The 23,146-nt window shown below is 44.8% G+C and overlaps 2 protein-coding genes across 5 annotated transcripts; both read left to right on the top strand.

The window, feature by feature from the left end:
* The first annotated feature begins 797 nt into the window (after positions 1-797).
* On the top strand, positions 798-9,408 carry LOC112547428 (protein mono-ADP-ribosyltransferase TIPARP-like). Of its 2 annotated transcripts, XM_025189603.2 has the most exons (7): positions 798-1,199; positions 2,025-2,088; positions 2,329-2,734; positions 3,196-3,367; positions 6,614-6,801; positions 6,889-7,158; positions 8,191-9,408. In XM_025189603.2, the coding sequence occupies exons 3-7, from the start codon at positions 2,451-2,453 to the stop codon at positions 8,636-8,638; spliced, it is 1,362 nt and encodes a 453-aa protein (XP_025045388.2). In that variant the 5' UTR covers positions 798-1,199; positions 2,025-2,088; positions 2,329-2,450; the 3' UTR covers positions 8,639-9,408. The 2 variants fall into 2 exon arrangements, with proteins under 2 accessions (XP_025045388.2, XP_025045387.2); XM_025189602.2 differs by having other exon boundaries at positions 2,025-2,734.
* A 4,735-nt stretch (positions 9,409-14,143) lies between these two features.
* LOC112547427 (uncharacterized) lies at positions 14,144-22,114 on the top strand. 3 transcript variants are annotated; one of them, XM_075901515.1, is made up of 5 exons: positions 14,144-14,264; positions 14,997-15,075; positions 16,832-17,539; positions 20,062-20,136; positions 20,215-22,114. In XM_075901515.1, the coding sequence occupies exons 2-5, from the start codon at positions 14,997-14,999 to the stop codon at positions 20,535-20,537; spliced, it is 1,185 nt and encodes a 394-aa protein (XP_075757630.1). In that variant the 5' UTR covers positions 14,144-14,264; the 3' UTR covers positions 20,538-22,114. The 3 variants fall into 3 exon arrangements, with proteins under 3 accessions (XP_075757630.1, XP_075757647.1, XP_075757640.1); XM_075901525.1 differs by lacking the exon at positions 14,144-14,264 and adding an exon at positions 14,268-14,321; XM_075901532.1 differs by lacking the exon at positions 20,062-20,136.
* Positions 22,115-23,146: the final 1,032 nt, after the last annotated feature.

The raw sequence follows: 23,146 nt of genomic DNA, 5'->3' as shown, positions 1-23,146 counted from the left end.
GCCGCCATTTTAAAATCCCCCTTAGTCCGAACTCCATGCCCGCGGCTACATGCGACACCGAGTAGGTAGTTCAAATTAGAGATCTTAATTGGAACTACCATTACTCCTTGTTCCTCGTTCAGCCACAGGCACGGAGTTCGGACTAAGGGGGATTTTAAAATGGCAGTGCCTGGGAACATGCAAATGAAGCCCGGGATATTTAAATCCTGGGCTTCATTTGCAACTCTGGTTGCCCTCATTTGCCTACCTAGCTCGAACTAACGAGCTAGTGTAAATATACCCCTAGAGTGGTAAGTGCTTTGAAAGCACATAGGATGGGGTGGGCAATCATTTTTTGCCGGGGGCCACTTTGGAAATTTTTGAAGTGGCCCCGAACTGCATAGGGAGGGGCAGGGCATCGAGCAGAAGGGGTAGGGCCAAGCTATTTCCGGGTTCCCCACCCCCAGGCGACTGGTCTGGAGGTAAGGGAGTGCCTTTCCCTCACCCCACATTCCCTCAACGTGTCCATGCCCCTGGCGTGGGAGGAGAGTTCCCTTGCTCCTCTGCCCCTAGGCCAATTAGGGTCTGGGGGCGTGGGAGCATGCGAAGCCTCCTCCATGCTTCCTCCCACCCCACCCCACCCCGCCCCGCCCCGCCCTGCCCTGCAAGCAGCGTGTGATGTTTCAAAGCGGTGCGTAGTCCTGGCAGGATGGGTGGAGGCTTCGTGCACTCGCCTGCCCTCAGTGCCAGATTTGCCCCAGATCCCTAAATGGCCCCCTCAAAGACTGAACTCACAACCCTGGGTTTAGCAGGCCAGTGCTCAACTCACTGAGCTATCCCTCCCCCCCTTTGCTGGTCACTGGCGGCAGACTGGAGCCAATCAGCACCCAACAAACTGGGCTGGGGGGTGACCATGGAACGCCAGGGGCGACTGTTCAACTGCCATGTGGGGTTAACGCCTGATTTATTCCAGAGGCAGCGAGAGGAGGGGCTGAGCCTGGGGCTGATCAGCATGTGACCCTCCCGAACCAGCTGGCCCCAGAAGTTAACAAGGGGGATCAAAGAATCTCCCAGAGGGCCTACTAGAGACCAACTTAAATAACGTCTCTTCCCACCCCCTTCACCCTGGACTGAATCCCCCACTTCTCCTGAGAACTGTGGGGCCAGGGTGAAGATGGGGGATGTCAGGCCAGGGTAGGGCTCGGATCCCACTGCAAGAGGTAAAGCTCAGGAGAGGATGATCCCATGGGAAATACGGGGTTTGTTTGTAGGGCATGAAGCCCGGGGAAGGGGCTCTTTGACAGGTGCATGGGTATTGAGGACTAGGGTCCAGATTCCACCCTGACCACTATATGCTCTTAAGGCCATGTACAGAGGCTGTGACAAACCAGGAAGCCTTCTCTTTGTGCAGGCTTTGGTGTAGTAGCTGTGCTGGAGCTGGGAATGGCCTGGCTTGTAGCCAGCAGCAGATATAGGGCAGGGTGAGCAGGGCAGCTGCCCCGGACTCCGCACTTCAATAGGCCCCGTGCATGCGCTACTACCTGTCGGCTGTGGCCGTGGCACATGTGCACAATTGTGCTGCCCCAGGCTCCACGCTTCAATAGGCCCCGTGCCCTGGGCCCCACAAAACTCTCATCCGCCCCTGCTTGTAGCACAGAGTGCTGTGGAGATTCTGGGCTCCAGGATTTCTGGGATAAATTACAGCAGCTGCTACGATTCCTCTACTTTATGCCATTGCATTCTCTGTAGCTATGCCATCTGTACGACACCTTCATCTAGGCACAGCCCAGAATCTAGCTCTAGAGATCTGCACACAGCAGCTTCATGCAACTTTTGCAGGAGTTGAGTTCCTGCACAATTATGGAATCCACTTCCCACTGGAGCAAAGGAAAAACTGAGGAGACAAAACTAGAGTTAAAGACATTGCACCTATATCTGAGCAGGAACCTTGGGGGTTGGAGGGAGAGTCTAGAGAGAGCAAGTACAAGTACAGAGGAGTATCTTACTCTTCTTTATGGTACCAACTGCTGATTTTATTCTGACAGGAGATGATGGCTTTCTGAGGAAGAGCGAGGTGTGGATATCCATGAGACTCCCATACTAGGAAAGGTTTGCCAATAGGGAGAAGGTCACGGGGTGTGGGGCACCGTTGGGAAGGGCAGAAAATAAAGAAGAAGGGACGCTCAGTTACTGGGGGATCTGCTATTAATTTCAATAACATCTAAATACCTTTGGAGATGTGATCCAACGAGCCTGCATTGAGAAGCACTAAAGAAAGTTGTCCTATATAGGCAGCTCTGCATTCAGAGCAGCTTTCTGCCTCATTACATTTCCCCATCTTTCTCCCAGGAGTTGAGTTCCTCCAAAGATCTGGGATACTCTTTACAGCTCCACTTCTCTTGGGATCTCAGAGCTTCTTCAGCCAGTTGGAATCTGCCAGTGCAAAGAACACAAAGAATATTTTCATCTCAATGGATTTCCAGAAGAAGAGACAGTCTCCACAGCGCCTATCCGGTGCAGATGGGGCCCAATTCCATATCCACCAGGCAGAGCAGATCAGAATCTGTGACCGCTTCCTCCTAGGAAACTGTGTGGAAGGAGCGGGCTGTCCACTCCACCACACCCGCTACCCCTACCATTGGCAGTTAAGGCGGAGTGACAACAAGGCCTGGCAGAATTTGAGTGACTCAGCTCAGCGCCACCTGGAAAATCTTTACTGCAATGTTACCAAAAGCCATGCTCATTTTTTGGACAAGTAAGTGATGGAAAAATTCCAGCCCCATTATTTCCCAGCAAGAGGTGCTGTGAAGAACAGCACAAGAGAACAAACCGTAGTGAGACCATTCCAACACAGGTCCTTGCTCTTACAGTAGGAGACAAGGCCGGGAATGGGGAAGATGTTCTAATTGTTCTAGCACAGGCTGAATCTTCCCTTACAGGATGAACACTAGGGAATAGGGAAGAAGCTCTGGCTGTGGAGAGCTCCCAGCTATGCTCCAATGCTAGTCCCTCTCAACTGGAGGTGCAGAACAGAACTATAGCACTGGCTGTGAGGAATACAAAGACAGTTTCTCCCGTCCCAGTCACTCCCAGCAGAGGCCATTATAGAGGATGGTGGAGGGCTATTGCTGCTCTAGGGAGGTCACACAATGGCAGGCTCACTCCCCCGGCAGCACACATGCTTGTAATTATTTATGTATTTGTTTTCCCTCATAGCAATAATTCTTCTGGGAAACTTGCCCTGACTTCCTTGGAAGTGATAACCTCTGAGACCTATGACAAAGTGAGGCGTCTTTCCAATACCTGCGATTCACAGCAGAACCCCTATTTCCCCACACAGTGGTCAGTGTTTTGGGAAAATGGTAATAAATGGATAAAATATGAGGAGGTAAGGGGAAGAAGATGCGGCTTCACGGTATGATGTTCTGGCTAGTGTCTGTCATGCGAGCTGTCTCCTCAAATAATGCTTCATGGTAATGAATGCAATTACACAGGGTTAGTGTGTCAGTGAGGGAGGTAACTGCAGAATGCCTGGCCACACCACCAGGAGCTGTAGAATAGAAAACTGTTGCTTTGATCCTATTAAGACCAAGGAGGCCAAGAGTTCATGGAATATACATCAAGAAACTGGAGAAAAACATACAGGCTACGTCTACACTGGCATGATTTTCCGAAAATGCTTTTAACAGAAAAGTTTTCCGTTAAAAGCATTTTCGGAAAAGCACGTCTAGATTGGCAGGATGCTTTTCCGCAAAAGCACTTTTTGCGGAAAAGCGTCCGTGGCCACTCTAGACGCGATTTTCTGCAAAAAAGCCCCGATCGCCATTTTCGCGATTGGGGCTTTTTTGCGGAAAAACAGTACTGTGCTGTCTATACTGGCCCTTTTGTGCAAAAGTCTTTCGGAAAAAGACTTTTGCCTGAACGGGAGCAGCATAGTATTTCTGCAAAAGCATTGACAATCTTACATGCCAGTGCTTTTGCGGAAATTCAAGCGGCCAGTGTAGACAGCTGGCAAGTTTTTCTGCAAAAGCAGATGATTTTGCGGAAAAACTTGCCAGTCTAGACACAGCCACATAGTCTTGCTGGAAGGCTGCAAGCACACACTACTTTATTTCTTAGAATTCAGAATGATAACAAAACAGAACCTAAAACACAGAGGCTACGTCTAGACTGGTATGATTTTCCAGAAATGCTTTTAACGGAAAAGTTTTCCGTTAAAAGCTTTTTCGGATAAGAGAGTCTAGATTGGCACGGACACTTTTCCGCAAAAGCACTTTTTGCGGAAAAGCGTCCGTGCCAATCTAGACGCGCTTTTACGCAAAAAAGCCCCGATCGCTATTTTTGCAATCCGGGCTTTTTTGCGGAAAATAAATCTCAGCTGTCTACACTGGCCCTTTTGCGCAAAAGTTTTACGCAAAAGGACTTTTGCCTGAACAGGAGCAGCATAGTATTTCCGCAAGAAGCACTGATTTCAGACAGTAGGAAGTCAGTGCTTTTGCGGAAATTCAAACGGCCAGTGTAGACAGCTGGCAAGTTTTTCCGGAAAAACAGACGATTTTCAAGAAAAACTGGCCAGTCTAGACTCTGCCAGAGACACAAAGCTGCCCTACAGACTGGCCACTGCTAGACCAAGATTGCATGCATTCCCTACAAAGCACAATAGCCAAGAGCTAGGCAAATAATACCTTCAGTTCCTCCCCTCCACTTTGGTAGATCAAAGGGGCTGCCTGAGCAGACCACTAGGATGACTCTGCCTCTTCAGGGGTGGGTGGGATGGTGGGCAGAAAAGCCAAGACCCAGGTAGCCAGTTGAGCTGCTGCACTTCCTTCTCCTTCCCTTTACTCTTCAGCAGCTGTAACAACTGTAGAGTGCAAGTTCTCCACACACCTAGCACATAAACAGTGTGAAGCCCCTAGCCCCTGCTATCTCCACACTTCCTGCTCAGCAATCTCTGGGAATGCCTCTTGCCTGCTCCCTCTCTCACTATTAGGGGGAGGGGACATTAGTGCTGATTCTGACCTCATTTATGCAGGAGATTCAGGGAGAGGAGCACTTGATGCTATCTTATCCTAGGTCTTGCTGTTGTTTCAGGGGAAGGAATGAGGGGCTGATGAGAGGTTTCTCATTGTAGCCTTTTCCCAAGAGATTCCTAAGTGCTGGGAGCTCCTTCCCAGAGCCCAGAGATTGGGATTATGTTAGCTAGTGGAGGGGAGCTTCCAGAAGCCCCCAGATCTTCCCTCACCCAAATTATTTTTAATCATATTTATATTGTGTATTTATAACCATGGCCTCCTTTCAAAGCACGGGTCAGATATACAACCATGCTCTCACTATAGAAAGGGTGACTGGAAGGGTCAACAGCAGACCAAAGAGAACAATGGATTGAGAACTAAGTCATTTTTTGAGGAGTACAGGATCTTTCAAAAAAGAGTTTTATTTTCGATCAATCCCTGTCTAAATGGCCGTTTTTCTTTCGAAAAGCTCCGTTTCAAAAATAGCAGCCACCATTATGCAAATGAAGCACGGGAAATTTAAATCCTGGCTTCATTTGCAATTTTGAAGTGTCTAATTTACATCCCTTTTTCGAGAAAAGAGATGTAGTTTAGACACAGCCAAAGAGAGGTGGTAGCTGTGTCAGTGGGAGAAACTCTGAGGCCAAGATAGTGCTATGCAAACTCCGAGTTATACCAGCAAAAATTGTGTTGCTTTGGGGGCATGGTTTTTTCACACCCCAAGCAACGTATGTTTTGCTGACATTAGTGGTAGTGTAGACATGGCCTGAGAGCCGGTTGGACAGAGAAGTGCCGATTTCTTTTGCAGTTTGTTGAGAAAAGGAACATTAGAGACAGGGCAGAGGTTGGAATGGGAGGGTCAAGAAAGTCTTGTGAAAGTCTTGATTTGTGCCTAAAAGTTAGGTCAACCTAGATAATCACCCCTGGGTATGAAAAATCCCCCTCACCCTATCCTCCAAGAGCATTAGTGAAGCCAGCCTAAGCTTGGTGTAGACACCAGTAGGTTGAGAGAATCGATGGAGAGGGGATGGATTTACTGCAGTGGTGGGAAATCCCTTTCATTTCTGTAATATGTGTCTACACCAGTGGTTCTCAACATGGGCCATATGGCTCCCCAGGGGGCCATGCCTTACTTCTAGGGGGTCACATGGAAAAAAACGGAACATTAGGGGGCCACAGTAAATTTCTGAGGGGACCACTCAAATTTAACTGCCAGGCGTATGATGAATGAGGCTCAGAAGGGGGCCATGAGCAAAAAAAGGTTGAGAAACACTCGTCTCCATCACATGGGGTAGTTGTAGCACCACAGTTGTGCCACTGTAGCACTTGTGGTGTAGCCATACCCTAAGAAGGGGATGGGTAAAGACAGAATCGAAAGTGTTGGGGAAGAGAACAAAAGCAAAGTACTGGTCATAATTGGAGAGAGCCAGGACTAAAGGAGAAACAAGTGGGTGAAGAAAGACTGAGCATCCAAATGCAGATTGCCCTCTGACATCCAGACTGTGGGGTGATACTTCGTCAATGAAAGGCCAGAGTGCTATTGAGGGGACACAGTGGGGGAATACCTGATTTTTCTCTTTATCCTAACATTATGTCCTCACTTCTTATTTTCGTATGTTCAGCCCATCTTCAGTGATCTACTCTCTGCCTTTGAGGAGGACAAGGAATTCTACAACTTTGAGTTCCGGGGCAAGCACTACAGTGTGGATTTGAAGAAGTTTGTGCAATGTAACGTGGAACAGGGATACATTCGCCACATCCAGCGCCGACCTTCCTGCCGATCATTCCTCACTATGGTGCCATACCTGCAGTATGTGACTCCACTGGCAGTAGTGCTCTTACGGGCATTTTAACAACCTGTGGAAAAATTAATTTTCTCTTCTTGTTACTTTTTTAGGACAATCTCAAGTAAAGGCAGGACAGCCTCCTATCCTACTGATGACATCCTTGGGGAAGATCCCATGGATGGTTATCATGGTCCATACCCTGCTGCCTGGATTCCAAAGCCAACAATTGATCAAGCTTTCCTGCAAATGGAAGTGGTACCATCAGAAGCTGCATACCGCTCAATTTGTGTTCTCTTCCACCAGTCTCTTCCAGAAGATGAGATCCTGGTGCTGACAATTTACAGGATCCGGAATGACGATCTCTGGCAAAGATATGCTAAGTAAAAAAACCAGTGGATATTGCTAGAGAGGGACCTGAGATCAGTCTTGTGTGAATTGCAGTGCTAGTACCCAGGGTTAAGCATCTTACCATCCTCAGAGGCGAGGAATATGAATGTGGAGCTATCAGGGTGGCTTCTACATACAGAGGCAGAGACTGTGAATGCTGGTGCTATCAAAGGACAGGAATGTGATTTCAGTGCTAGCATGACAGAATCCCAGCCTCCTAGATACTTAGGTGGTCCTCATCACCACACTATTTTTAATGTATTTATCTTTGCAACACCCCTGTGAGGCAGCCAAGTGATATTATTCACATTTTATAGCTGGGAAACTGAGGCCCTGCTCCACAAGATATTTAGGCTCTTAGCTTCCACTGATTTCAGTGGAAGGTAGAGATCTACATAACTTTCTGGATGTTGGCCTAAATGATTTCTCCAACATCACATTAGTGATGAGCAAGTCCACAGTCTAAGACTAGCACCCTAAGCTTTGAATCATCTTTCTTTCCTTTGGTTGCTCTATGCTCAGAGACTGACAGCAAAAATCTTACTGATATTGCTCTGAACTGTGGACACCACTGCACTAAAGCAGACATAATTGCTTGTTAGGTATTTCTTTGTACATTAGTTGTTTGCTACATCTACACCAGAGTGTGCTTATTGGGTGAATCCTAGTGCCTTGGTGTAGGTATTAGTTGTACATGTTGATCTGGTGGGTGAACGGTTGTGCATTACTGGGTGGTACACTCATCTGTGAGCGTGTATGGTTGCATGTAACCAACCATGATGGCTTAGTGTGGGAAGGCCTGGATTTTGTGAGCAGATGTTTGAGTGTTTCTGAACTCTCAGTTGGAGAGCAAGAGACTGAGCCTACCTCCATGGAATTTAAGATTGTGCTACTTATCTTTTACTTAAGATTTGAGGGATGGATGGGAGGGATTAGTCTTCCGGGTCTTCCGATGGCTCTTCAGCATCATCCCCTCAGGGCAGAGACTCTAACTTTCTTCTCTTTCTTCTTTGATCCCAATTCAGCCGGAAGAAATTCATGTCTTGGGGAAGAACAAAACTTGAGAAACAACATCTGGAGAAGCACCTTTTCTTTGGCACCTCAGCCAGAAATGTGGAGTCCATCTGCAAGACAAACTTCAGCCAGCTCCTCCCAAAACAGCACAGCCACATCTTCGGCCAGGGCATTTATTTCTCATTGAGAGCAGATTATTCTCATAGATACTCCCATCCAGAGAAAGGTGGGATGCGTTGTATGTTCCTGGCCAAGGTTTTGGTGGGCAAGACTGTGGCTGGGAGAGCACATTACCGCCGGCCTCCAGAACAAGAGCCTGGTGGGCAACTCTATGATTCATGTGTCAATAGTGTGACCAAACCCCAGGTGTATGTGGTCTTTGATAACTTCCAGTGCTACCCCTACTTTCTTATCCATTACAAACTCCTCTCTGACCCCGTGGTGCTGTACAGCTCATAGCACAAGGAATAGGGGCTTTTCTGCTCCCTCTGAATCATCCCGGCACGAGGACTTCTCCCATGAGAGTGTGAAAGGGCTCGTTTTAGGCCTTCACATTCCTTTGACCTACACTCCTTGTATAGGAATTTACAAAAAGTTCCTGGGTGTACAGAGTGCTGTCTGCAAATACGTGTAGTCTAGGTTTTTCAAAGATGCCTCAGGGAATTAGGCATCCAACTTCCATTGAATTAGAATGGGAATTTGGTACCAATGGGAGTTGGATACCAAACTCTTAGAATGGGATTTTCAGAGGATCCTTAATCCTTTCAGTACACGAGAAAACATTCCTAACTAATTTCCTCCACCATCTCCTTGTATTCTCACTGATCATCCCCTCCATTCTTTCCCCATGTCCACTTTTACCAGTCTCTGACATTATCCTGGTCACCTCCAACTCATTTCACCATCCATCTAAATAAGAATGGCTGTTTAAGATGTCCCCTCTGGATTCTGCTAAAAACCATTGTGTACATTGCCAGAAGGAGGCACTGTTGCATGAAAGGAAGTTGTTCTTTCTCACCCTGCTCTCTAGTCTAGAGGGTCTTGTGGACCATGATGTTCTCAAATACACCGAAAATACCACTCTTCTGTTTCTGTGAAATATTAACACCTGCCTCTCTCTAAAACCACTCCTCCTTCTGTCAATAATGACTACATGCAGCCAGCTCTCAATATAAATATTGGAGGTGGGATTGCTAACTGTTCTTGTATTAAATACTTATTTCAATTATTGTTACTGTAATAGCTTTATTTGTTGGGAAAGGGTTTTCTTGAATGATTAAAACTAGAGAAGTGTTAATAGGTAATTTACAAAATGTACATGTAATTAACTTCTGTATCTGATGGAGGGAGTCCACAGTCTTAGGATGTCAGGGTTTTTAGTGGATCAGGATTTGCTCTGGGCAAAAGTGTCTTACACCCTCCCATCCTCCCGCCTTACTGCTGGAAAACCTCATGTTTCTCTCACATTGGCCCCTCCTCCCTGATCCATAATACCTATAAAAGCAGTTGGTCTCCAGAAGCTCCTCACACAGTTTTTGCTGTTAAATACCTACATGGTTTTAGCTAGAAGCTGGGGAAGGTACTGTCCATTTTTTTGTGGGTTCACCTCATTGCAATAGCCTTCTGCTAGTGCTCAGTCAGGGCCAGATTCTGATGCCCTTTACCCATGGTATGAACCTGGTCCTTGTTCTATCACTTCAGTGGGATTAATTGTGGATTAAGGCAAGTAATGGCTATTTCCTAATCTGATCTCCTGTATAATACAAGCCATGGGCATTCCTCATACTAATTCCTCCTTCAACTCCAATTGCTGTGATGGAACAAGAAGCATGTATCTTAGAAAAATATCTAGTTTTTCATATATTTTGTAAATATTTTAAAATAGCTAGCGATGGAGACTCCACCACAACTGTTGGTTACTTGTTGGGTTACTTTCTTTGCTACTTGATCACTTGTTCCAATGTTTTCCTCAGCATTAAAAAAATTACACCTTATTTCTAGCTTGAATTTGTCTAGCTTCAACTGCCAGCCTTTGGATCTTGCTATACAGTTTGTCTACTGCACTAAAAAGCCTTCTTTGATCAAATATCTGTTCCCTGAGTAATTACTCACAGACTGTGATCAAATCACATCTTTACTTTTTTTAAAAAAATAAATAGTTTGAACACCTGGTGCTAGATTTACATGGCATATAGGCATGACAGGCCTCAGGATTGCCACACCTGGTAGGCATCTAGGAAATCATTGCAGTTCACAGAGCCTGAGTGTAGTGCCTAGGCCCCTTATATCATGAATGGGGAGAGAAAGTCACCTGTGAAGGGGATTCACAGAAGCTAGCATGCTAAGTGGTTCCTTGCCTAAATAACCAGCCAAGGTGAGAGTTTTGTGTTCAGACCCACCCTTCTCTCTGACAGGTGCACCTTAATCCAGGCTGGAGTAAGGTGCCTCCCTGTTTTAGATTCTCAGCTGCATCCCTTCTCTTGGTGTTAAGCACCTACACTGTTCCAGCAAGAAAAGGGTGGTGTGTGTGTTCTCCTAGTGGTTGGGGGGGAGCACTTAATTAATTTTGGTACGTGGTCATGGGCCAGCTCCACCCCTGGAAGGGGTAGGGCCTAGGGCAGAACTAGTGACTAGCCTCCCCCCCAGAGTTGTCTGGGGCCAGAGGCTTTGAATTAAAAACACAGCATAGGGCTCGCAGCTCCCAGCCCCATTACTACCACATGGCCTGGCAGCTGCAGCTATTTAAAGGGCTCACTATTCCATCCCCACCCAAAGGAGGGCTGCGACTATGAGCCATTTAACTAGGCTCCTGCTGCCTGAGCCTCTGCCTTGAAATTCGGTGGCATAGGTAGCAGTATATAACTAGAAAGCAGCCAGATGCAGTCTGTGGGCAGGATCAAAGTGTTAGGTGGGCCAGATTTGGCCCAACCATAGGTTAGAGAGCTCAGCTATAGGAAAACTTTGGCTCAAGACCCTCCTCCTGAGGGGGAAGAGATTTGCTACCTCTCAGGTGAGAGGTATTTTTATATGGGGCTCTCTCAGTCTCTTCTGTGGAAGCTGTTACACTCTGGAGTAAATAATGAAAGAATAATTGGGTCAGAGATTGACACACATGTCCTGGGAAGTGGCAGGACTATGCACCAGTCCCTCTGCTCCAATGACCTTTTAAAAACTTATCCAAATAGCGTTGTGCATGCTTCACACACAATTTCTCTCACATCTGGCCTGGCTCTGATTTCAGTATAGAAGCTACAGTATTGGTGGATGATATGTAGGCCTGAAGTGGTTCGGTGACTCCAAGGAAGGCATACTGGGATGGTTTTGGCATGGATAACATTTCCCAGTTGCTGTTTTAAAACTAGCTTTCTCAGTAAAACAAGTCTGTTTAAAATGAAAAATTGATTGCAGCACAGTTTCTCTGCATCAGCTCTAGGAATGTAAAGGAGTGCTAATCAAGGATTCTTCATAGCCCTGAAGCAGCAGAAGGAGCTGAGGAGCAAACCACAGTTGTTGTGTTGTGGTGCTCGGAATACAACAGACACACGCGTATAAAGAAACCAGCATCATGCACTGTAAGAGGGCAGCCCCAAATAACACACATCAAATACCATGCTGAATATTCATGTTAACATTTAACAACTTGAGTTTTTTTGTAAATTAACAAACGAGAGTTAATTTTTGTACCTATCTTCTACTAAGGCTGCTTCCTCTTGCTACAAAAGAAGATAAACCATTTCCCTCTGTTTCCATCTCTGGGGCAGGCACCATTCAGAAGCTACAGACTCCTGGAGCAGCCTGCATGTAGACTCCACCCTCTATTCCAGGAAATTTTTCCCTTCCTCTAGGTAGTGGGCATGAAGGCACTCTTAGGTGTCCCCCACCTTTTTGCAGGCAGCAACAGCCTACTCCTGCAGAACATGGGCCCGTGACTGCAGCTCCTTCCTCTTTTGCCTCAGAGAGGAGAGCAGGTCTATAGTCCACTCCCTCACAACTGCCAGATGCAGCCATTCCTGGCCCACTCTGTAAGGACAGGACTTGGGTGAAGCATTAGAGCTGCACTTGGGGTGTAGTAGGGAGGAGTGGGGACTGAGGAGCCAGCCTGACATTGGGGTGGATGGCAAAAAAGACAACTATAGGATGAGGTCTATGGTGCCTCTCCAAGACCTCTGATTGCCTCCTCCAGAGATGGAACCATGGGATACAGGTCCTGGACTACCCCCACTTTTGGTAAGGTATGTGGGTTCTTGGTGGTGGTGGTGCCAGGCAGCCACATTTAGCTCCAGACACCACTAAGACATGATTCCAGATACGGGAGCACCTCCTTCTGAACTAGTAAAGGAGACAAAGGAAGGTACATCCAGTCCTTTCACCTCCCACTTCCTCACCTGCCATCCTACAGAGTAGTTCACAAATAAAATGAAAGTCCCCCCCACACACACACTCTCTCCCACCATCATCTTACCTCACTGATTGACGCATTAACAATTTTATTCCAAGTGGCCTCCTCTGAACTTCCTGTCAGGTTAGAGCATTTCCTTTAGAAAATGTTGAAATGTTTTGTCAATAAGGCCATTATAATGTTTCGGAATAAAAATATTTTGCAGGATTTCCTTCTGCTAAACATTTTTTTTCCCACTTTTCATCCCAATTTGTGACCACAACAATTGTCAGACTTTCTTGGGGAATGGAAATTCTATTTTAAGAGCAGCTCTAGTTTCTAGCCCTCCAGACTGGAAAAAGAATTGGAAAATGTAACCCAAGAGAACTGGAAAGGTTCAGAAACCAGCAGGCATACACAAAGAACTCCAGATTTATTTTACAATCTCGTGATTTGTAAGTAAGTCTCATCTCTCTCAGAAGCATGAGTAGTGATTTTTGAATGCTTAGGGTTAACAAGACTGTGAAGGGATAAACGTGAGGCCATAGTACGATGGTAAGGGTCTAACATCTCAGTTCAGAACAGCAGATATATTAGGTTGAGCTAGTTCTCTCTTATTCGTGTATGTTCCCTATCCACTAATACAGTGAATGTTCAACTATGTTAAAAAGATGAAAGGAGATCGCTTTGTGAGAAGCCATAGTTCTTGCAGATGAAACACACTACCTTGGTGACTCCAAGGGAAAAGTGTCTTGTTTTATTTTGCTAGGTCTGGCACAGGTTTTTGTAACAGACAGGAGACTTGTGACTAAGGAATCACAGGAAACTTGCTGGCCAGTACAGAATGTTTAAGAGAAAACCAGTCTCACCTCAGCCCATACATCTTCCTGGTTTTTGAGATCACATTTCAAGTGGCCTCCTGCCTCCATTTTGCACAGCATGCATTATCACACATCCTTAATTATCTGTGACCACAAAGCCACTGAGATCTCCTGGTGTCTCTCTTTCCTACCACTTGGCCTCACTGTGGTTGGGGTTGAGTGCTCCAGGCACAGATACTTCTATAATAAAGATATTATTATAGATATTATTATCTATAAATAATAGAAGATATTATTTTATTATTATTATTATTATTTGAATGGAGGAAATGCCTATAAACCCCAAAGATCAGGGCTCTATTAGGCTAGGTGCTATACAGAGAGATACCAAACACAAGAACTCCTGCTCCACAGATCGTACAGATTGAGGGTCAGACAGGCCACATAAGTTAGACAAAATGCACTGGAGTAAGCAAGACAGCCTAACAGAATGAAAAGGTTTGCAAAGAAACTGATATACCTGCAAGCAGCTAAAGGGGATTGTCTGCAGACATCTTAGTAAAGCTTTTTGGTAAACTACTTTTTGCTGCTTGCATGCTGACTTCCAGCTCTTTGCATGTAGGAAGGGTCCAAAGCACATACTGCCTTAGTAAACACTTCCACCATTTCCCCAGCCCCCCTTTTGCAGCAGTCTCTCTTCTGGTTTCCTGCCCTGGGAGGAGTCATCCCCACCCTGATCCTGCCAGCCAATCACTGCCTTCAGCTTCTTCTCCAATGAAGGCTCACAGGGGGGCATTGGGTGGAGCTCAGGGAAGAGAGAGAGGGAGATTGAGATTGAAGCAAGAGCTGTGGCTTAAGCACTGGTACCAGCAGCCTGGGTCATCAAGTGAGTCTGGCCTGACTGCAGGGTAGTGTGCCTGCCTGGGGAAACTAAGGCATTGGGGTAATTAAATTCTGGAAGGAGCTAGCAGTAGAGAATCTGAGGGAGTTGGAGGGGGCATTAAGGCTAGAGGGCAGGTTAATTCAGAAGGGGGGATTGTTGGCACTAGGAAAGAGATTGAGAGCAGGCCACGGGCTGTTAGCTAACCCTAACCTTTTCCCTAGAATAAACTCTCTTTTCCTGTAATAGAAATGTAGCCGTGTTAGTCTGGTGTAGCTGAAGCAAAAAACAGGACTATGTAGCACTTTAAAGACTAACAAGATGGTTTATTAGATGATGAGCTTTCATGGGCCAGACCCACTTCCTCAGATCAAGTAGTGGAAGAAAATAGTCACAACCATATATACCAAAGGATACAATTTAAAAAATGAACACATGTGAAAAGGACAAATCAAATTTCAGAACAGAAGGGGTTGGGGGGGGAGGTGAATGTCTGTGGGCTAATGATATTAGAGGTGATAATTGGGGAAGCTATCTTTGTAATGGGTGAGATAACTAGATACTTTTTCTTCCAAATTCTGAGCTCCCTGGCTAACTGCTGATTGCTCACTAGTGTGGGATTGGCAAATTCTCTTCCCCTTGTCCTAACAAAACCTGTTATCGCTGCTGGGGTGCATTGTATCTACTTTCCTTTCTACTAACCAAGGTTTCAGACTCAGATCCACTTTCTTCTTCTAGATGGAGCTGGGGGAAGAGCCAATGGTCTCTGGGCTCCAGGGCTCCAGAAAAAGCACAATCCAAGGAGAGCCCTGCACAGGTGAGGAGTAACTTACAGCAAAGTCACCCACAATCAGTGATCTTAAAAAGCTGGGCTATCAGTGGCAGCTTTTGGGTCTGTCTTCTCTCATCTGTTTGCTCTGCTGTGCCAGAGCACATGTTGTGCACCTAGCTGGAGTTAAGTGCTCACTGTGACTATGTGTGCTCCAGTTTGCCCCAGGAAACTTTTCTACTGTTTAAAAACAGGGGAACAAAATGCAACTGGTATCAGAGAAAACAAAAGCCAGAATTTCTCTCTTGCTTGGCTTGACCTTCCTTTTCACCTCCACAAGTGGGAGAACTCCAGAAGCTCTGAGCAGGGGTATTGGGACTCTCCACTTTATTCTCTTTTACCCCTTACAGGCATGGTGGAGAGTAGTGACAGTTACCAGAGTTTTGCTGGACATCCAAGGATATGGAGGCAGATGGTCACTGCAGAGACACAGCCTCTGCAAATAACTGCAGCTGTTGGAATAGGGAGTCTGCCCCAGAACAATCCTATAGCAATGAGTCACATTGCTCCTTCCTCCCACTAGAGGGAAAAATGCCAAAGGGTTGTTGTGGCGTTTTAGACCCCTATGGCTATGTCTAGACTAGAAGCCTCTTTGGAAAGAGAGTGTTTAGATGACGAGCAGATTTTTTGAAAAAGCGCCTTTTTTCTAAAGTACTCTTTCGATAACAGGCTTTATTCCTCATAAAACGAGGATTTTCGTGGTAAAAAAACCTGCGTTCTTTCAAAAGTAAATCGAAAGAAACGCAGCAGCAGTCTAGACGCAGAGGAAGTTTTTTCAAAAAAAGGGTGTGTCTAGACCACAGAGTTTTTTCGAAAAAAGTGGCCTTTTTTTTTTCAAAAAACCTTCCCTTGCGTCTACACTGCTGCCGCATTCTTTTGAAAGTAAATTGAAAGAATACGGCGGTTTTTTAGACTGTGGAAAACCTCGTTTTATGAGGAAGAACACCTTTTTTCGAAAGCGCCTTTTTTCAAAAGAGCACTATGTAATGCAAACTGTACTTTTTTTGAAAGAAAGCATCCAGACTGCCTGGGTGCTCTCTTTCAAAAAAGAGGCTTTTCGAAAAAGCGCTTTTTTTTGAAAAAGCCTCTTTCAAAAGAGGCTTGTAGTCTGGAGTTAGGCACTTAGGCTACGTCTAAAGTAGGCAATAGACTAGTTCTTTGCTACTGGCACTAAATGATTCGGTTACTGCCAATATGCCTGATAGTCTCATCCAGAAAGTTTCCTCTAAAACATACACGATTGTAAAACAGATGGAAGCTTCAGCCTCTGGTGTGAGGCAGAGGAAAGCCCAATGTCAAAGCAGACTGCAGCAAGGTGCTGTCCTGCTCTGGTAAATGAGTAGGGGTAGAGAGCTTGTGGGCTGAAGGAAGAGGAGTATGTGGTTAAAATGACATTATTGGGATAGCTCACTTGTTTGAGCCCATTCCTTTCCCTTCCTGCTTTGCAGGAGGATTTATGTGGGTTAAGTGCTTGGCTTGGTCTACACTGTTCTGAAGGATGGAAATTCTTGAGAATGGAGAGACTTATCTGCTCACCTTTGTCTCCCTCTTCTTCCTCCCACTCCTCTATCGACTATTTATTTCTGTCCTCTCGACCCCTCTCTTCACCTCCTCCTTCCCTTTGGGAAAGGGCTTGCTGGGATTTGACTTTTTTTGGATTTAAGACTTCATGACCAGTCACTGAATAGATAGAAATGCTTTACAGATATACAGATCCAAGAGTTTGTTTGTTTTTTCTCCCCAGGGCCAGGAATGAACAATATCAGAACTCCTGATTTTATTCCAGGAAGTGATAGCAACATCAGTGAAAATGAGGAGGAAATACATAATCAAAAAGATCTTGAGCAAGATGAGTTATTGCAAGTAGCTGAAGCCCAGAGTCCTGGCTGGAGGAAAGTCAGGCCAGAAAGGCAGCAGAGGAAGAAAGGCACTCAATCCACTCATCAAGCAAAAGGGTCTAAGAAGAAACTAAATGTCACCCTTAAACGACAGAAAACCCCCAGGGAAGAGAGGCCATACATATGTACAGAATGTGGGAAAAGTTTGAAGGGGAGTTCAACTTTCTTCAACCATCTGAAAATCCACACAGGAGAAAAACCATTTGAATGTACCAAGTGTGGGAAAAACTTCAGCAGGAAGGCAAACCTTGTGGTACATGAGAGAATCCATACAGGAGAGAGACCCTATAAGTGTAAAGACTGTGAGAAAAGCTTTGGCCGGAGCTCAAATCTCATGGCACACTATAAAACCCACATGAAAATGAAATCCTATGCTTGTGCTGCATGTAGCAAAAGCTTCACTTGCAGCTCAGCCCTTGTCCGGCATCAGAAAACCCACACGGAAGAGAAACCTTACAAATGTACTGAATGCAGGAAGAGCTTCCGTCTGAGCTCAAACTTCATTAAACATCAGAAAGTCCATGTGAGAGAGACGTCCAGTGAATGTGCAACAGGTAATTTGATTGATTAGGTTAAATAAATAGAGGACACAATCTGTACTTGCTTTATTTCCAGCTCATAGGCAGTCTAGTATACAGTCCTGTACTCTCTGAGTCTAAATACTTGCCCTGGCTCTCACCACACTTTGGTTTTTATGAATATCTATGAAATGTTAACAGAAACCCACTTAAATGCATCCATAGTGCCAATACTGACACCTTTATATAATAATCCAGGAAGTCCCCTAGAGACTTTACTATTGATTTCACATGAGAAATGCTCAGATACTATGATGATGCATGGCAGCATAAAACTCTAAGGCTGCATCTACAGCACCCTAAACTCAAAATAAGATATGCAATTTGCGTATCTTATTTCGATTATATTTTGAAATTTGATGTGTCTGCACAGCACCAAATTTTTAAATAATGTGCTATTTCAAGACATCCCTTGTGGAATGAGAGTTACAGGGATGCTGGAATAGCGCACCCGTTACTTCTAAAAATATTTTGGAAGAATGGACGTGTTTCAAAGACGCAGGGTAGCTATTTCAGGATACCTCTGGTATCCCAAAATAGCCCAGGTGTCTAGACATACCCTAAGATAGCTATGAAATATTAGATGCATGCAAGCTATCAGTGAATTATTGAAAGTCTCCCTCTTTTATCCTATAAACCAGCATAACAAGAGTCCTTACACATTGACTCTTTGTTAAGCAAAAAATCCCTTCTGAGATGCTGGAAGAAAAGAACCGTTTTCCTCTCCTTCTAAAAAGAATCCATTGCTCGTTATGCAATAAAATAGGTAGACGTAAACCCATTTACACAATCATTGAAGAGACTGACTAGCTGGTTATTTAACAGAGGTATCTTCTAATATACATGGTACAGTGTTGTACCCATTTCTTCTGGGAGCACTTCATGATATTAAAGTCAAGGGGTTACTAAATAAGAATCTCATGCACAAACTTCATAATCTTGTATATTATTAAATTAGCCTAGAAAATATGGGGTAGAAAACTGAGTTCCTTTCTTGTTTGTGTATATCACATACACAAATGATTAGCTGGAGAGCATTAAATTCTCATTTTTAATGAGAAATTCAAGTGTGGCCTACAATGGATGACTAGAGAGTTAGTCTTATGACCTCCAGTGAAATGAAAGCTGATTAACTGCTCTGATGAATCAGGGCCTTAATCACAGCATAATTGAGAGGGGAATTGATTTTTATTTCAATAGTCACATCTTATAAAAACACTTGAGAGAAGCTTTGTCCAAAGATTTAACTTCCCTTAAACTAAGCATGTAAAACTCCTAATCGATAGATAATGGAATTATCTAGCTGACCCTCCCAACATAAACAACAAGGATTACAAACTTCATATTCCTGGAACTTGCAATAAAAAAAAAATCAAGGTTTTTACACACAATTAACTCTCCTTTCCAAAAAGGTACAACCTCACTTCCTTTTTACATCTTACTATTAGGAAGAAATAGTTCCCCGACAAAGTAGTAAAAACTAGATTTCTCAATGTCTAGTAAACATTTTTGGTGATTGCAATTCTGGACCCACTTGTCTTACTCCAGACTGATAGGCGAATTTCTAATCAAGGAACATAGCATCAGCTTAATACTAATCCTACTTTTAAAAAGAGAAAAATTGATTCAGTTTATTATGGAGCGTAATTGTTCCTCCGTAGTTGTTGCAACTGAGTGTATTTTACACATGGGGGGCCCAATCCACATTAAGTACAGCCTGTCTCCGACTTATGAACTGGTTACGGACCAAGCAATTGGTTGTAACTCAGTTTGTTTGTAAGTCGGACCCCATTGAGTTACACGCAACCGCGCTGTTCGTGAGCGCAGATCGCGTTCGTAACTCGGGGTCCGCCATTTACGACATTTTTGGTTGTAACTGCGAACGGTCGTAAGTCGACCGTTCACAACTCGGGGACCGGCTGTACATGGAAAGAAGTCACATTGCTCTCAGAATTCATAGAATTCAGCCTGGTTCTCAATTAGATATTTGCCTGTCAGATTTGAAATGAGTAAGAAAAGTGAGTCCAGAATTGCAATCAGCAAAAATGTTTACCTGACTCTGAGAAATCTAGTTTTTGCTACTTTGTTGGTCCCTCTCACCAGTGCCAATCAAGGGAGTGTGAGGTAAGTCTCTGCCCTTCCTCTATTGGCCTGCTATAACTGAGAGAGAAAGTAGGCTGGACCAAAGATTAGGTGCTTACAATCAAATTTTGAAAACTTTTAACACTAAGTTGTAATGTTGTTATAGTGAACTCGGAACTTAAGATAGGTCATGAAATGACTCCTGTGTGTTTGTTTAAAATGGCCTAACTTCACATTTGTAATATGCACTCCTCCTGATCTAGAGCAAGGCAGTAAAGAGCTTATCCACGTGGCTTTAATTGAGCCTATATTTTCCATTCTGCCTTAAGTTTACTAAATAATTCATGCTAAATGTAAATATGTGACTTTAAAAAGAACTTAGAGCAGTACACGCTATTCTCATTCCTCTTCTGTAGTATGTCATGAGGAACAACAAAGTGGTGGTGCAGAGCAAGTAGCAATGGACCGGTCAAGACTTATATTTGAAGAGTGTAAGTATAAAAAGGGTTTCTGAAGTACCAGTCATGACACTTACAATTGTAGAAATTAACCCTTTTATCTCTACACAGTGAGGAGAATGAGGGAGAACATGGATATGCTTCTTCTGAATCAGCAAAGTCAGCTACAGGTCCTGCAAGAGATTCAGAAACAGCTTAATGTCCTCCTCCCGGGTAATGATCTCATTAATTCCAATGTATACAATTTGGGACTTCTCTTGGGCCAGCAGGCTGCTGCTGTGGCCTCTTTGCCTTTTCCCCTTCTTCTTAATCCTAGTAACCTTCTCCCAGAAATCGCCCGGCCTTTCTCTTCTCAAATTGCATCCCAGGCATCTACTTCTGAAACCCTCGCTACCACACCACGTCAGCCTCCCGCTGCTCCAACAACTGCCTGATCCATCTTCCTCGTACTGTAAACGTGGCAAACAAAGCATTGCTATATGTGGCTATCCTTCTGACTTACACCCCACTAAGGCAAACATGGTTTTTATACTGTGTAGTTAAGTGAGAGGCCTTTCAAGTGCTATAGAACTGACCCTGCCCTCAGCCATCTTTTACTGTGATGTAGTCAGCAAACTTAGAGGATCAAATCATTCCCACATCTGCTTACTCTAGTAAGTGGCTTAACACCAAGGATGGGTTTGGACCAGGCACCCTCTGTTAAAGTTGTTCTGTATGGGGATGCAGCTAAGCATACTTGTCTGAGGTACTCTGAGAGATGTCCCGAACAGTATAAGGTGTATTTAAATGGCCTTTGAGATGACTTTTAGATGCACCTTGTTGGTGCTCTCTTCATTGCAGCTTGCTACTCCTAAATGACCCTTGATGCTTATGCTCTTAAATGAGGTGAATTTAGCTAAGGGGTTCTTAAATGTCTCTAACCATGGGTCTCAAAATGAAGGTGTCTTCACATAATTCACTTAACTAAGGCTTCCTTAATTCAGGTGGATTTAAATAAAGTGACCTGAACTGATTCCCACTTAAGATCCCTGCTGACTGGCCTCTCTAATAAAGCTATAAATTGGATGCTGTTGCTTGGTCTCCAAAACTTCTCCCATGAGAAAAGGTTTATAAACCTGCATTAGTTTTAATAGAGTACTCTAGTTTGTGTTCAAAGTGTTAGCACAGCTACAGTTAATCTATTTAAATGTCATACTTTCCTGTATGAAAAATGTGGTGCTTGTTAATGTGTAAGTAGGTATTTAAAACTCTTCGAAGTAGTTAATTAGGGGTTGGATGGCTGAGGCACAGTGCCTCCTAGGAAGAGCAGGCTCAGTTTTACCCTTTAAAGCTCTGATCCAGTGCCCTTTGAATTCAGTGGGAGTTGCCTCTGGCTCTAAGGGGGTTCATAGCTCTAGCCCGTCCCTTTTTTTTTTGGTAAAGATGTGTTCAGATGACACTTCTTCCATATATTGCTGTTTGTTTTATACGGCTAGATTTCACTTCCTTACTCATGTTGAGGAGCACGTCAGGTCAGGAGTGACCCCACAGGTGCAACTCAGTCTAGTCCACAATCTATGGATTAGATTCTGTTGCCCTAACTCATACTAATATATTGTCTTTGAATTATAAACATAAGTTGGTTATGACTGCATATGGTTTGTGTGGACCCTCTTAAATCAGTTTCTTTAAAATAAGTCCATTCTTTACTGACTTGTTATAGAAGTGGCTTTCCTTCGAGTGGTGAACACAGGGGTTTTTATCAGCTTAACTAAAAAGGTCTTAGTACAAATTCACATCAATCGGCCATTGCCAAGCAGTCCATCTTTTGTGAGTTAAGCATATCCTTTTTGAAGTGTGTAAAGCTGAATTTTATGACTCTACATGTTCCTCTGATTGCTGTCTGTATAGTGATTCTGACCCTTAACTTTCTTTTTTTGAAAGAAAATGTTTTTTTTAATAATGGTTCTCACTTAGGTGTTTTAAATTTCTTCAAAAGTAGGAAATTAAAATATTGCATTTTCTTAAAGTATTTAATAGTGTGTCTGTGCAGTGCTTTTTCCGTCTCTTTTCTGGCCCAAAGCAGGAGAGAGTACTAGTGCGCTCATGAATCAATTTCTTTATGGGGCTTTGGAGTATGTCATTTTAAGGATCATGCTAGCCCTAGCATGGCACTTCTCAGACATCCCTCAATGCTTCTCTTGCTCCCCTCTTAAATACTTTTCCCTAACTCATGACTTGCCATATCTTGTCCTTTAAACCTGTCTGTGCTCCTTTTTATATCTCCCTACTCCAGTTGCCTGTCCACTCTCTATCCCGTATCCAGGGCTGGACTGAGCCATTCTGGCACCCCGGGCAGACAGTTTAATTGCACCCCGGGTTGGGGGAGGGCGGGTGTGCGGCCCTACCCCTGCCCGGCACGTGGGGGAGAGTGTGTGGAGCTGACAGTGGCAGGACGCACATGCTCGGCCTGGCCCAGCCTGGGTACTGCTGCTGGCGCACAGCCCGGGGAGGGCTGAGCCTGGCCGTGCGGAAGGGCGCTGCTGGCTGGCGCTGCAGGGGTTAATGCAGCCCCCGCCCCAGGTGGCCGCTACAGGGTGGACACTGGGAGCTGCTGCAGCCTGCGATCTGGGAGCCGGGAGCACGGCACCTGATGGCAGCTATAAGGGGTGCTGTGCAGCTGCCCGGCTAGCCCATGCCTTAATCCGGGCCTGCCCGTATCTGTCACTTCCATCTCTCTCCAGTACTTCCTTGTCTCTCGCTCCCCTCACCCTTTTTTTGCTTTTGGTTTGCTCAATAGACTTAAATCTATATTTTTGCCTCCTACAAGGCAAAAAATAAACAATCAAAACTCCTCTGTCCTGAGAGGAAATAATTAGGTCTTACTCTGGGTTTAAAAAGCCACCTTGCTGCTGGACCAGTCTAGGCCCTTCTTAAAAGCACCCTACCTCAGGAGTTCTTCATGGCTGGGATCTGGGCCTCAGTTGAGTTCTCCACATCCGATGTCTGAATGTGGGCCCAAATCTGGGCCCGAAGGGAATTCTTCCTGTATGAGGGATGGACC

The sequence above is a fragment of the Pelodiscus sinensis genome, chromosome 1, assembly GCF_049634645.1.
Source record: "Pelodiscus sinensis isolate JC-2024 chromosome 1, ASM4963464v1, whole genome shotgun sequence".
Taxonomy (NCBI): Eukaryota; Metazoa; Chordata; order Testudines; family Trionychidae; genus Pelodiscus; species Pelodiscus sinensis.
This window is presented reverse-complemented; position numbering and strand designations above follow the sequence as displayed.

Coding starts and splice junctions, on each gene's coding strand:
- LOC112547428 (XM_025189603.2), top strand. CDS start 2,451: ATGGATTTCCAGAAGAAGAGACAGTCTCCACAGCGCCTATCCGGTGCA. Junction 6,802..6,888: donor ACTATGGTGCCATACCTGCA/GTATGTGACTCC, acceptor TTACTTTTTTAG/GACAATCTCAAGTAAAGGCA. Junction 7,159..8,190: donor CTCTGGCAAAGATATGCTAA/GTAAAAAAACCA, acceptor ATCCCAATTCAG/CCGGAAGAAATTCATGTCTT.
- LOC112547427 (XM_075901515.1), top strand. CDS start 14,997: ATGGAGCTGGGGGAAGAGCCAATGGTCTCTGGGCTCCAGGGCTCCAGA. Junction 17,540..20,061: donor GTCCAGTGAATGTGCAACAG/GTAATTTGATTG, acceptor CCTCTTCTGTAG/TATGTCATGAGGAACAACAA. Junction 20,137..20,214: donor AAGACTTATATTTGAAGAGT/GTAAGTATAAAA, acceptor ATCTCTACACAG/TGAGGAGAATGAGGGAGAAC.